Source organism: Desmodus rotundus, chromosome 11, assembly GCF_022682495.2.
Source record: "Desmodus rotundus isolate HL8 chromosome 11, HLdesRot8A.1, whole genome shotgun sequence".
Lineage (NCBI taxonomy): Eukaryota > Metazoa > Chordata > Mammalia > Chiroptera > Phyllostomidae > Desmodus > Desmodus rotundus.
In genome coordinates this window covers 28,225,402-28,241,524 of record NC_071397.1, presented here as the reverse complement: position 1 = coordinate 28,241,524, position 16,123 = coordinate 28,225,402, and the positions used below count along the sequence as shown (strand labels likewise).

The 16,123-nt window shown below is 34.4% G+C and overlaps 1 protein-coding gene across 2 annotated transcripts in view; it reads right to left on the bottom strand.

Moving 5' to 3' along the window:
• ADGRB3 (adhesion G protein-coupled receptor B3) overlaps nucleotides 1-16,123 on the bottom strand; it is a 693,569-nt gene that overhangs the window by 424,458 nt on the left and 252,988 nt on the right. For both annotated transcript variants that reach the window (XM_053914265.1, XM_053914266.1), the window contains exons 3-4: nucleotides 11,609-11,770; nucleotides 5,626-5,790 (exon numbers count right to left, since the gene is read on the bottom strand). In XM_053914265.1, the coding sequence (XP_053770240.1) occupies nucleotides 5,626-5,790; nucleotides 11,609-11,770 (327 nt within the window). The remainder of the gene's footprint in view (nucleotides 1-5,625; nucleotides 5,791-11,608; nucleotides 11,771-16,123) is intronic.

Here is a 16,123-nt window from a genome sequence, read left to right as displayed (position 1 = left end):
TTAGCTAAACACGAAGACCTCAGAAACAATGCCAAAAATATGAAATGATACAAAATGAATACAACTGCCATACAAAAGACTAGAAGTTAAACAAGATAAAACATGTGTCCTGCCTGGTGTGGCTCAGTGGATTGAGTGATGGCTTGGGAACCAAAAGGTCACCAGTTGGATTCCCAGTCAGGGCACATGCCTGGGTTACGGCCCAGGTCCCCAGTTGGAGGCATGAGAGAGGCAAATGATAGGTGTATCTCTTGCACATTGATGTTTCTCTCCCTCTTTTTCTCCATCCCTTCCCCTCTCTCTAAAAAATAAATAAAATCTTTTTAAAAAGCTAAAATTCAAATCAATTAATGAACAGGTTAATGAGGCACCATTTGAGTTTAAAATAGTAACATCCTCACGCAGAGACAACCAGAGACCTTTGAACTAAGGTCAGACAAATGTTTAGCATCTTCCCACTCAGTGTGCTCACCAGGAGCACTTCCTGCAGAGGGATCTTCGGCAGGTCTCTCCCACAGCTGCTGAGGAATCAAAATTTTAGGTCCTCAGGAGACTGAAGCTGCTTGCTCCAGATAACAGAGATATTTGGGTCCCTCTCTGTTCCTGGGTGATTCTTTCCTCTCTTTAGGGTTTATAAGAGCCTGCAAAGACACAGGGAAACTACAACCTGACAGGATCCACACGAATGCATTTCTCCAATACAGGACCGACCAGTGTGACACTCACTGCTTAGTCCCACAGACTGACGGGAGCCTTGTGTAGGCAGTTTTCCCTGTACTAACTTGATTGAAAAAATATCCCTTTGATTTTATGACTAAGGCTGTCCATAAGAAACAGAACTAAAAATCTATCATAATATCCTGAATTATTCCACCTATTTCTTCCAAAATCATTTACTTTTAAAGTAATATTCTCCTATGTCAAGATAAATATCCTCCACCGTTTACTGTTTTATACTTTTACAAGACTCTTCCACCTAATTTTAATTATATAACAATCCTTTAATATAGAAGGTTCATAAATACTGGCTCCACTCTATAAGTGAGAGAAAAGGAAAGATAAATAAGTTGCCTATGTTAATATTTATAAGTCAGGACTGGAACTGAACCTTAATCCATGTCTTACAAACTCCAGGCCATTGTGTTTTGCACAGAATCATACAATTAAATTCACTTATACCTATTTCAGGACATAAATGAAAACTTATTTGTCAATAGTTTTTTCATTTGTTTTAGGCTTCAATCTGTCACTCAATTATTATAATCTTTATCATCTGTAGTATGAGGATACTACTACATAAAACATATCATAATAAGAATTGCCAACACTGAACAAAAAGAAGACCAAACTTACATCATCGGTTCCTCCAACCTTCAAATACTAAAAGAGGGACAATTTTTTTACTTTAAAGGAATATGCTATGAAGAAAATTACTATAATACTTGAGTCTCTGAACTAAGAACTTAGGCTTTCCTTTTCCTTAAAGGATTTAATCTTGGAAAAGGCTACACCAATTTTATTTTGGGGATATATAAACAGGGTCCGGCACGAATAATGCCTCTTTTTTATTACAAAATCATAAGCATGTAATTCTGTTACGTAACAATATCACACTGAAGCGCAACACATGACGTTGTAGGCGAAATGTTCAAATTGCTGTCCATTCTGTGCAAGACATCCACGTGCCCTCCCCACCTAGCACACTCAGGCAAGCCTTGCTCCTGTGTGTATATAATTTTAATGAAGGGTGTACCTAGAAAATGTAAGCATGTTTTTCTATCTGACCTTTTTCTCCTTTTGAATGTTAATAAAAATCAAAGTCACTGAAAACAGAAGCCTCTAAATTGATCAAATCAGCACAGAAGGAGTCACATCAAGGTGGCATCCTGGAACCGGTCTGACACACTAGACCCCATTGCCATCAGCCGCTGGCTCGGCGCTCATAGCTGGGCTATGTTACCTCCTGCTGGACCTGAAACCATCTCGGAGAACATTAACATCAGACAAGGTCACTCTAAGACTGTGGTAGAGTGAGACAAAACCAGGCCACTTTGTAGACAAAATCAAGGTCACAGTGCAACCCACAAAGTTCCAAACACTCTCTTCTCTCAGCTGATAGGAGTGAGTATCACTTCTTTACCAATGACAGCTAGTCTTCCTTCCTCCTAGATAATTTACTAAGGTACCCAGTCACAGAATCACACCCCCCTTGATGACATTACCAAATCCAGTGCAAAGCCCCACTTCCTTAAACCCTCCCTGAAATCGCCCAACGCAAAGGTAAACATTTCTTTTCTAACACCCTCTTACTGAGATGCCCCACAGTTCCCTATGTTGATTTTCCCTCACTGCCGAGTAACAACCCCAACCTGTTCAACTACAGGTGTTATCCTGATGGATGCTGACTGGAGCGCATTGTTACAATAATGATAATACTTATACACTGTTTGCTATTTACCAAGTTTTATCACATCTTACGTAGTCTTCTCACAGTTCTGTGGAGGGTATTATTGAGATACTACAGTCCCCATTTTACAGATGAAGGAACTAGGGATCAGAGAAGCAACGCAGACAGTGAAAGTGAGGTCTAAATTTAAAAGTCCGAGTTCCTTTCACTACATCACATCAAGGTATTATTAAATATACCCAGAAAAATATCTTATAAAAATTTTGGGATGAGGACTAACTAGAAATTTGGATAGGTATATGTTAAGAAAATCCATCAAATAGTAATTTATTGGATATTATCAAGTATGAAGCTGCATGGAGAAATAATGGGAAATGGAAGAGAATTTCCTTGATGTCAAATGCATCAATTAATAGTAGTATAAACTTGATGCTCAGTTAGTGACTGCAATGAAAATTCAGAGAAAAGAGAAAAGTAAGCTGGATTGCCAGAATTCCTAAGTTTGGTGAAATAAAAGAAACAGCACAAAGACCACTGAACATAAACACACATACACGCGCCCTTCTGTAATATCACATTTAATTACTAGCATCTATGAGAAGAGGCAGAAAATGAGGTCACATTATGTTTATGAGTCAGTGAAAAACTCACAGTGAATTCCTTTTGTGGTTCTATATGCTTGGCCTACCTTCCCCCAACAAACACCAGTCTCTGTTGTCAGACATGGTACACATATTAGTAACTAATAATTCAAACTAGGTTAATGCCACATCTACCCTTTACTTTTATATCTTTTCTCCACATATGGATCCCAGGCAAATGGTTTACTCTTACCTCAGAAGTGGGAGGAAGTTGAACAATGACTAAGGAAAGTACCTGATCAAAAATAGCATGTCATCTACTTATAAGCTGATATCAAAATGTGCATAAACAATACATATTTCATTCTTTGGTGCAAACAATACACACCACCTCTACATAACACCCACTTCTTTATAGTGGTTATATGTGTTTCTTCAAGAAGGGTCCTGGAATGATGTTCTGACATGACCCACACGGACATGTCAACTGCCCATTACTGCAACCCACATGGTCAAATTTGGCAAAGGTGGTGAATAGACACGAAATTTGTTGTTTCAAATGTTTCTTCTGTGCTCTTCTGGTCTTCACTTCACAACCTGCCTAACCAAGGAGAGACAACTATAGGCCTTGAGCCACTGTTTTCGTTACTGATGCACCTCCCATCACAGTTTCACCCCTTCAGATGATGACTTAGGAATGTCAGGTAGGACGGCGGCACTGAGTTCTCAGATCACTACCTTTCATTGAGGTAGAACATTTTTATGTTTTTCAGAACTGCATTCACATTTTCACATGCTTGTGTCTGCATCCTTGAAAACACATGTGGTTCCTACTTGTGTGATAAAGCAACACCTAAATCAACTAGGAAAATGAGATTCCTTATCTGACTTTTAACAGCTCAGTATCCCTTCCTACTGATAGCCAGGCATTCATTCCTAGAAAAATTCATGGGAAGTAGACTGAGAAATCTGGGTGATGGCACTTTAACTGATCAGTGCCATTTTGTCTGTGTACTAGGAATCAACTGAGGTAAAAGAAATAATACAAATGAATATATTAAGAGAGATTCTATAGTTAGCTATTATTTTTTTATTTTCCCATGTTATCTACTTTTCCACACTCCATGAACAAATAAGAGGGAACTATATTTGACTCTATAAATGTCACAGCTCAGCACTTAAAAAAAGATTCTAAAATCTGAATAAGCTTGCCCAAAGTTTTGGAAAAAAGGCACAGCATAAAAACATATGTGTGTGCCTGCTTATCTATAGGTTCACAAAAAGAGATAAAAGTAAGACAGGATATAACTGATTTCATAAATACATTTTCTGGTAGTAACTTGCAAATAACTAATCATGATTTTTGCCTTCCTGATAGTCATAATTATATGAACACTGAATTATATAAGTATATTCATAATTCGTGGAATTCATAAAATTCTAGGAGAACAATGTTGCTGAGTGTAACTATCACATCTTTAAATGTATATTACTAAGTGTAGGAACCTACTAGTCTTTCTATGAACTAAAAGGGAAAGATTAAACTTGTTAGATGACTGTTGCATGTCTACATTTTGGATTGTTTTTTATAGTTTTAAGATGTTTTATATACTTAAAATCTCCAGAAGGACCTTGCATCATTGTTTCATAATACAGGATATTAACTTGGATTTAGAATGCAAATGAAACGGAGTATGAATTGGATAATGTGCTTGGAGCACATCACTGGTAGCCCAGCTATGTTGTTTTGATGTAGAATATGTGACTAAATGGGCCTATGAGAAAGTCTCCTGTGGCACAGATGAATGATTATTTATTCTGGTCTCTGCTATTCTTGTTAGCCTTTGTCATTTGCCATTCATGTCTGTGCCTTTGCTGGTCATGGGAGATTCTATCACTTGTATGAGTGTGTGTGGCATTTTCTCCCGTAACTGTAAGCCCCTTAAAGCTGGAGGTCACTTCTTCTCATTTTGTAGGTTTTGTTTTATGTTTGAATGTTTCAATAATCTAAATAACAGCATTATAAAGATGCCCCTCTGTAATAATGGTGAAGTTATTAAAGACAGGTAAAATAGAATTCAAACATTTTAAAGAAAAGAAAAACAAGATAACACATACTCTAAAAACAGTCTTCATAATCACACTGATTATGTCACTTATGTTCTAACCATTTTATGTATCTAGCAGTGAATCTAGAAGGATTTACTTTCTAGAAAATATGTGTCATTTTCATAAATGGTCATTTGCACATTTCCATTTCTTAACTGAGTGTGAGAGAATAACATCAAAAGTACTGCCTATAAACCAGTCTCTCTAGTTATAGTATGAAGGCAATAGTCAATCTCAAGTCTTTGCAACTCCTTATAATTTTCATGGATGGAAAACCAAGCGTGGATTAAAATGTTAGTGGAAGGCATTAATATATGTTTTAATAGCAATCCAGTAAAGGTGAGCATTGATTGGTACTCAGTGAAGAAAATATTACACACCATTGCATGTGATAAAGTCAAGAATGGTATCCAATTTTAAGCAAGAAAGAATAACCAAAAGCCACATTTTCCAATGTGATGGAATGAAGGTTGTGCTCTTAATATTTCTTAGTACATATACAAAGTACATAAATACAAATACACTCACCTGGGCATAGAGCGATATTACAAGGCTTGTGATGTGTTTCAGGTCCTTCACATGGCCTTCCCCCGTACTGAGGAGGTGTGCACGACCTTGTCCTTGTTCTTTGGCCTCGACCACATGTAAATGAACATAAACTCCATGGGGACCACTCCTCCCAAACTCCATGTACTGCAACAAAGCAAAGAAGCTTCAACAACAAAAGCAGAGAGGTAAAGTAAAAGATTTCTTCCCCTCACAATTAAGAAAAAACCCCATGAAATAGACAATTATGAAGATATTGTAACAATTCAGTTAACATTCTTATTTGCCACAAAATGTAAGAACTAATTAGAAAATTCATAATTAGGACAATCTGATGTACTTTTTCTGTATTTGAAGTTATTCACACTATAAAATGTAAGTGTTTTCTTAATGAAAATGCATCATTCTTCTCCATGATAATATAGTTTTGAGTTATTTTTAACTAAAACAACTAAGGTAGGATTAAAAGTAAATTTATGATAACAGAGGTGATGCTCTGGAGTGACATTTGCATTTAAATAGATTAGGGCCAGTTTAATTCTTCCAACAAAGTTTCAGGAGTATTGAATTTATAGTCAGGAAAAAAATCTGAAAATTGATGGTACATATTTTAAATGGTTTTTTAACCTCAAATTTTAAAAACTAAATATATTTTTGCCATTTAAGATGTAGTATTTAAACTGTTTTTTAAATAAGAGGGAAATTTCAATAACTGTATTCACTCACTTAAGAGCCTCTTTTTTCCCTGTTTTAAAAGGAGTGGCAAATACGAAGATCTCTTTCTAGTAGCCATGAAATGAGAAGATGGCACTGGGAATCCTCCTAATTAATATAAATTTCTACGGAAAACAAGTGATCTCAGTAAGATTATGCCTAACATAATTTATCGATGCAGCAATACTTCAAGTATACCATTGCAATAAAGTCAAACTGGATCAGAAATATTAACACAATATTTATATAATGACCACTGTCAATAAATATTGACATTTTGTGGGAAAAGTTCATTAGGGCTCAAAGGTTAGACCCTGTTCCTGCGCTGTAAAATCACCCATCTCAACCCAATTCCTAATTTGGGGACAGTAAGTAACAGCACTCCATAGATAATACAAATAATAATAATTTTTAAAAGCTGGGCAAAATGTGCTCTTTCTTTCCAAAGCACCTGTGTTATTTCTAGTTTTACCATGATCTTTGTAGTTCAAGAGCAGATGTTTGATATGACACCACTGGTAGGAGTAGGGTAGTAGAAATTTATGACAGAAGATGACAATAAAAAGATGAGCATTTCTCCTCAACAATGGTAGCGGCACGTAGAGGTCCATATAAAAATATCAGAGGAGTTACATGAGTATACAGAGCATATCTAGAATGTTTTGTATGTATATGCCAACCAAGTTATTACTGTAAAAACACATATATGATGCTTTAATTACAAGGTATGTTGTTTTCTTCTATTTATGCCATTGAGTTGCTCCATTTGGTTATAAAAATATTTCAAATATGGAAAAATTAGCCAAATTTGAGTCACAATGAAAAATTCTTTAAGAGTCCATAAAATTTGCTAGAAAATATATTTTTAAAATACATAGAAAAAGTGTAAAAGAGATAAATTATACTGTTTATGTTTTTTTCCATTTAAATTGAGATAACTAAAGACAATTTATATTCATTGGAATAAGAACAAATTGTAAATCTTACCTAATCTAAGGAAATATATATATACCTATATTTACATATAGGTATATATGATCAATTATAGCAAGATATTTTCAAATTAATCTATATGACTATTTTATATTAAATGTATACTTTTAATCAAACTTTGCTTTGATTTCTAATTACCAAGATCTCTTCATTAAAAACATTTTTTCTTCCTGTTTTCCAAATAAAACATAAGTAGACTATATGGTACAGTGGAACCTCAGTTCTTGAACTCAATTCATTCTGGAAAACTGAGAAACAATTTGTTAAAAAACTGTATTTCCTCTGTTGGTCACCTGCCAGACCCGTGACTGATCATACAGGTATCAGCATGAAGGGTTGTCGGATAGAGAGACGAGACCCGAAGTTTTTTTTACATAACTGATACATTTTTTTCTGTGAACAATTTGGTCAAGAATCAAATTGTTTGAGAACCAAGACATTCGAGATGCAAGGTTTGATTATTCAAATTGCTGGTTCTGTTCATTTTCTCTTGATTGAGTCATACTGCTCTATATGCATTGAAGAATCCCAGGGAAAAAAAGCTGCTAAACTGGCAGATTTTTTTCTATCCATCTCAAAGAAGTGTTGATTAATCTTGAAGGCTTAGTTAAATTATAAACCTGTAACCCTCTGAAAAGTGATGTTATTTACTATTTTTTAACATTCATCATTGTTCCAGGTAAAATTTAATGACTCTTCCATATCATTTTTAAAAAGCAGAAATACTTTTTTATTTTACAAGAACACAAAATTATTAATAACTTGTTATTTTAGATATTGTTGAATCAGTAGGAAATTATAGCACATACCCTAAATTTTATAGATGCTATTCATAAGATATATGGTTAAAATTAGATATTTTATTTTAATGGCAAATATTAAATAAATTCTTTAATTTTTCAGTAAAATATGAAAGTCTGTAAATGATCTAGTTGATTTGAAAAATCTATCTAATAAAACCAAGAAATATCAAATTAATCAGTTTTTATATTTTCTTTTTTACTTAGACACTAATTATATTATCACATCTCTATTTTGCTACATGGAGATGAAATAAGAAATATACAATATGTAAATTATATCACTGCCAGATTTTTAAGTAAGCATACAAGTTACCTTATGATTTAGATTGGGATATGTAAAATAACTCCTTTAAGTAAACTGTTTTGTTTTTTCTAACAACAAATGGAATTGAAAACTGACATTTACAAAAAACATTTCAAAACTATTCCTTAACCTACATAAACTTCTAAAGGATTAGAATATGCATAGAGTAAATCAGTGGTTTACAACCAGGGCAATTTTGCCACCTAGGGCACATTTGGCGATATCCAGAGAGATTTTTAGTTGTCACAGCTCAGGAGAAAAAGAGAGCTGCTGGCCTCTACAGGGTAGAAGCCAGTGATGCTAAATATCCAAAACTGCTCAGGCCAGCCCTCCAGAACAAGGAATTTATTCATGTCAAAATGTCAACAGTACCGAAGCTGAGAACCCTGGAAGGGACCGTAAACTGTAATTTAGAAATTGGGACAGTAAGTATGCAATTTAACGCAGCTCCCCAGTTTTCTCCCTTTACTTTCTGTTCACCCCTATCATTTTCTTTTCTCAGTGATAAGAGTTTTTGAAGAGACTGTAATGTTGAAGCAACAATTTTTCAACAGGCTGGTTATCTTAGGATCCATATTAGAAGTAAGACATTATTATGCAATTTAACGAAGAAAATCCTTCTTTTGAAATTTGAATATTATGGGTAAAAGGTAACTGATTTATAACACTATTGATAAGCCTTTAATAGTGCAAATAAATATAGGCTCTAATGCTATCATTCCACATATTTTGCAGAAAGTGACTTTCACACTCAGCTTGTCCGTGTGTCAGTTTTATTAATTCTATGCCAAACACCCTTGAGTACCCACAGTGTGACAGGTGGGTTATTGATTTCTGAGCTCATTTTCTTCATGGGAGTTTTGGTAAAGTATTATTTTAGAAACATATTTACACTGTTTAAAGTACTATTTAAGCTTTTAAAATCACTTTTTTTTTAAATCACTGTTTCCATGATATATTGTTTTGAGAAGAAACACATATTTACCAGTATGGCAAATAACTGAACAAAATATTGACACAAAACATTTCATAACAAATACAACAACCAGTGGTCTGTAGTGGGCTACTTATGCTACATATTTAACTTTATTTTTGTTGTTTATACTATTACAAATATCAATAATGAAGTTGCTAAATTATTCTTATTGTTTGAAAAATAAATTACCAAAATGCTTTTCATTCTCTTTAATTCAACATCTGAACTATGACAATGATTAAAAGATACATATTTCTTTTTATCACTACTATTTAACCAAATTTAGAAAGACAAACATATATATGTATATATGTATGTGTATATATATCTATACACACACACATACATATATATAATATGAAAGTGAAGAAAAACTAGTAATTAGTATACACTTCAATGCTGGAGGCTTAAAAATTGAGGAAAAACTCTATAACCACAGAACATTACTTGGTTTTCTGGACGTCAGACACAGAGTGAGAGGGAGAGCACTCCGGTCCCACTACCACGCTCTCCGTGCCCAGTGAAGGGCCTAACCAACAGTCTCGGGCGGACAGATGGAGTTTTCCATGCCTATCACCCACATGAATGCGCATAACTAGTGGCCAGAAAAGTCAGCTCTGAAGAGAGGACCGTGGAGAACTCTTCAGCACCCACTCAGGCTTCCATGTGGGCATCCATTCGCTTTTAGACTCTACCCTTGCCTATTGGAAGAATCTTGAGAATTCAAAAGGATGCTGACAAGATAAATTTATATATCAAGTACGGCCTAATTTTCTACTGAAACTTTTACCATTGTCAAGGGGAGGAAACTTGATCCTGGAGCCCTTGACATACATACTGTAAATAGAAGCCTGTTTAAGTACTAGTCTAGACCAGGTACTCTGCCCACACCCAACTGGAAATCCGTATGTATTTACCCACGAGGTTGTTTACACCTACAAACTTTTTCACGATTTTGTAATTGTGATAAAAATGCATAATGCAAAATTTAGCATCTAAACTCTTTTGACGTGTCCAATTGAGTAATGCTAACTTTACTCACTTTGTTGTGCAACAGATCTCCTGAACTTTCTTATCCTGCACGTCAGAAACTCTGGGCGCGTCAAACAACAACTTCTCTAAACTGTCTTTTAATGGGTCGCCCTTAACCACTATGCTGGGAAACTGGGACTGTCCCTGTGCTCCTTCCCCCATGCCACCCACTCTCTACTCTTGCTTTCAGCAACTGCAAAGTCAGCCATGTCTGGAAATCAAGCTCAGCAGAAAACTTTAAAGCACAACTCAGCAGACGAAATGCTGATGCAGTGCCTGTCCCTCTCTTTATGCCCCCCCCTTCTGGAGGCCTCTGGAAAAGCTGTAAATGCAAGTGCAGGGATCCGTAAGTTTGTGCCTGCCATCCATCAGTTTGTCGTAAAAAAATAAATCTGAAGATTTACTATTTCGTGTGCTTTGGACTTCTTGAAAGAAGGTCCACTTTCTTTTTTGGCACTTCATTTTTACATCAAAATCAGTGGTTTGAGAGGGAGAAACACCTATATTATGCAATGCATTAACTGAGAAACTTTTGATGTAATATGGAAGGTCTCACCTTAAATGAGCAAGCTATTGTGCTATGCTCTGTTTAACATACAAGAATATAAATATTTTATAATGACTTTAAGTTTACAAAGCAGTGGACAGCTCTGATGAGGGCTGTCACTTGAATGAAATAACAGGAAATCCTTTGGTCAGGGACACTATTTTCCTGATAGGGTCAAATAATTGTAGGAAAATAGCTAACTGCCGTAATGACTTTACCCACTGCCTAAGACAAGGGGTAGAGATCATATTTCCAGCATGCTGGCAAATTACATTATTCTTCAAACATTCAGTTGGACACTTTCACAGTCTAAAATAAGAAAATACTTTGAAACTTAAATACTATCACAGGCAGATATAGAAATTTCAAGCTTTTGGTTGCAGTGGGTAAGAGAGTCACATATAATTTCTTGACTGCTCTGAAAGCAGAAATAATCATATACATAAAAAAATTCACAATTCAATAAAAATTACACTTATCCACTCTAAATAAAATGTCTATACCCAACTCATATGAAAATAACAAATCAATCGTTCCAAATGCGTAGCATGACACAATTCAATAACATCCACAGTTGTAGTTGCTGCTAACACTACCTGGACAGAGGGCAGTGTTATTGCAAACCCTTGATTCTCTTAATGGGCCGCTGCAGTGTGTCCCGTAAGGTGATACACAAGTTCTGGTTCGCACCTGCGACCCTTGACCACAAGTAACTGAGCATGTGCTCCACTGGGACCACTCTTCCACACCAGATTCACCTGTGTGCAAGACAACAAATAAACATGAAATACTGTCTTGAATATTCACCTATCAAGCATTATACAAAACTGACATTATGACATGCAATAATAATTTAAGTGTATTAATACAACAGAACATCAAAAGGTACAAGAAAACATTTAGGAGAAAAAAAATAAAGGGAGATACATATTATGCTGTTGCAAGGTCCAAGTTTGCTATCATCTTGTTAGCAGAACTGCTCTTCACAAACTCCACTGTGGCATGGATACTGTGAGGGGGCCAGTCAGAATTTTTCAAGAATTGCTGTTGAAGGTGATTCTCTGCAGGCTTTGTACTTTGATGGGAAAGGAAACGTATTGGTAATTTACTCTGGCTTTGGTGAACAGGGATATGTTGATGCATTCTTCCCTATCTCTTTATTGCGTAACCTCCTTTCTGATGCTGCATGAGGTGAAACCCTGGAATTTGGGCTTACCTAATTTTTATTGTGTTAAACACAGACACTTATTTATAATATATTCCTAGTGAAATTCTTACTTTTTCATCTTGTGTCAGCTACTTATTTTGTGAAAATTTATTGAAAACCTTCTGCCATAATTTTCCCCATGATCTATAGTTGTGATTTTTACTTGAAATAAAAGAAAATACCTCTATGAGTTCTATTAACTTAATATGGAACTAAATTTTACTCAAAAATGGGGATCTAAAAAGCCAATGAATGTTTGAATTCATTAATTTTCTTGGTGTAAGCATCACACTGAAACTATGTCTAATTTCTATTGTTATAAAAAAATCATGCTCCAAGAAGATAACAATTTCTAAGACCATCGCAATGAGCTCCTATTTCTATTCTGGCACGTTCAGGATAGATTTTTTAACACTTATTTGAAAACCTGTAGTTGCTTTACCCAAATGCAGTATCAAATCAATTACCTGCTTGCAGGAACTATTTAAATTAAACATTTTGTTGTTGAAAAAGTTTACAGAAGTGTTTCTGAAAACTTCGTAGCACTGATTATATATGTCAATTTATATTTGAAAGGTCTGTTTAGAATTTGCCTTTGGGATAGAATTCAAAGAACAGAATATGGTAATCCATTTGTCCATCTTTTTTTAAAGGTTGGTCAATGGCCTGTAAATTGCTTGCAATGCTACTTAAAGCAGCTGGTTCATAGACGGGTACTCTAGGACATAAGGAGCTTGGACCAGAATGTAACTCAATTCAATGATTTCTTCACTGAGAATTTCTTTTCTTTTCTTTTTTTAAATGTCAGCTGAAATAAAACATGCACTTGATAAAGTGGTTGACTCTACATTCTGGTGTAAGCTTCTTTTCCCTTGGAGAGCCCTTACAACTAATTCACAAACAAGCATGGTCCGCAGACTACACTTTGGGTAATGCCACTAAGAAGCATTTACTTTTATGGTGGTCTGCATTATTTACCCAGAGGCATAGGTTATAATAATGCATTTATAACTGAATATATGCCATGAAAGAGCAGAAGGGGTAACTGAGATGATAAATTACATTTAATAGGGCTTCTTTTCAGTGTTTGTCCAGGAAGTACTATATAGATTACCCTCGATTATTTCAGTATTTTTTGCCTTCAATAATTTATATGGAACTAATTCAAAAAATGCTACTGGAAGTCCATTTTAATAACATATAAAGCCTTGCCTCATAATTTGTTATTTTACATTAAAGAATACTCTATCAAGATTAAAAATCACTATTCTATAAATCCAATAATATGATAATGTTTACAAATATCCACACATATATGTATATATGCCCATATTTATTTAGCAATGAAAATTTAAGCTTAAAGTTAGGGAAATATAAAGCAAAATATTTTTCATTTGATATTTCAACCTGTATTTGTAGTAAGATTAAATGAAATAGAAATATTATGGTTGTATGTTATTTAAAAGCCAGAAAACCTTAAATAATGTGAATTCCAGAGTAAGTAAATAATGAAGGTTATAAATAAAACTGGTTATATTTTTTCTACAAAAGCCATCCTTCTCTTACACTCGCATGGTTATGATGGCAGGCAAAATACTTTAATTAAACTGAGCAATGAATCAGGATCAAGATCTACTTTTAGATGTATTTCTTCACAAATATGTAAACATTTGGATTGCTTCTTAAAGTGAAATAATATAATGACGTCGAAAAGGCTAAGCAGTGACGCCTGGATCCTGAGCGATTGATAATTAATGCTCAGAACTGGCCTTCTTCACTCTCTCCGAACTGATGGTCCATTTTGTTGATCAAAAACAAACTAAATAAATAAAATATATATTGGCTTTCAAATGATGAGTCAAATTTTGCCACTACCTGCCCAAATGACTTCACTATACCTCACATACTGAAATTTCAAGTTACCTGTCCACTCACTAAGTGTCATGATTTTCATGTTGACCCTCCCTTCCTCACTCCAAGAGGTGTGAAGAGTCTGCCCATCACGCACTTTGGGGCACCATGAGAAATAGCTAATAGATTTTATAAGGAAGATATGTAATTTTTAAAATGCACTGACATTAAATAGTGAAGTGTGATACAAATTATTCAAGTTTTCATATATGTGTTTTTGGAGACAGCACAAACTATTCTGGTCCCTTAACTTGCAATGGCTAAGGCACAGGTGGAGGGGCTCCTGTATCTAGGGCAGTACTGAGGCCCTTGATCCTGGCGCAAGACAAGAGAGGAAGCTGGCGAGGTGCTGCCGTTAAAGTCAGAAGACCTGTGTTTGGTGGAATGTTACTGAATATGAGCTCTATGACTGAGAAAGTCGCCCTATCTCTCTGACCCTCTTTATAAAATAAACCATACCTATATCTCAAAATGTATTTGTGATGATTAAGATAATGTGTGACAGGATATTTTAAATTATAACAAACTATTAATATAAAATTGTGCTAATATGTTAATATCATGAAATTAGAAACACACTTATTTTTCTGTTTTAGATAATATGCTATTACTAATGTAGGCTTTTTCCCTACTGGAATAAAAGACTCCTTTTTATATTTTTATTAAATATCAATATCTTATAATTTTATCTCATTTTCCTTGACCATAAATACAAGTTGTGTGCTAGCCTATTGGAGTAGTGTCTATTTTTGTTCAAATTAGTTTTATCAATTACTGGAGTTATTTTGGTAAAGTAATATTACTTTACCAAATGTTACTCTTTTAAAAACAATTTCCACTCACTTGATTACTTTATGAAAAATTTGTTTTTTAAATGCAGGTTTACTGATCATACTGATTGAAGGGGCCGGTTACTCATTTTGAGAAATCTTAAAGTATAAAGTTTAATAGCTTTTGCTTTGTTTTATTATTAGAGTTTACCTCTTGCATTATTTTTTATTTTCAGATTAATGTTAGCAATGTTATCATTGTTTGTATATAACACCCATTTCTTGTTTTGAAAGACAATTAGAAAAGTTTTATAAATAAAACTTAATTTTTGTAAAATTTTGTGTGACACTTAGCTGTATTTACTCAGACTACCTACCTTAACATCTAAAGAAAGTATCATCTCAGAAAACATTTAAGAAAAAAAAATCCTCTTTTTATTTTTATACTTTTCTAATGTCAGAAGTTTTTAATGTATCTAAAAAACTATTTAAATCACATATTCAGTCAACTATCATATCCTAGTAATTTAAATTAAAAAAATATTATACATGTATTTATATTTGTCTATACTTTCTTTGGATTGCAGTGAAATAGTGAATACTTATTATTCATCAGTTGGAACACCCAATAAATATTTTCAAACCATAATTTTGAAGTTTATTGTTTTTTTCTGAATTACTGTTAATATTATGGGGATATGGTTTTAAAGCTCCTCACAGATCTATTTAATCAATGTTTTAACTACTTTACCAAATGATGTGTTACTTTATATTAGATACAAAACAATTCCTGGAAAATAAATTAGCAATTTCTCAGTATGGAAACATAATGATCCATGTGATTTGAATTTGCAAATAGAATTTTGGCTGAAAACGGAATTTTCTTGGTATTTGTCACAGGCAAATCCTCAAACTGAATTTATGCAAAACTCTTTGTCAAATTACATAGTTAATTTTACTTCATTACTAAAAATTTAAAACTATAGTTTCCCATTTCACCCCTAAGTGTCTCAGGTCTAAGTCACTTCAGTAAACCAACGCCTGCCACATCTTTTGCAAAAGGCAAAGACACCCTTAATCTTGCGGAAATGAACTCATGAAATGGCGCCTGAAGGAGGCTGGGTAGTCAGCCCCTGCCCTGATGCCTCTCTTTGGAGTAGAACATCCCCTAATCTCTGGTCAGTGGTTGAGATGTTTTGCTCCCTGTGGAGAAAAATACATGT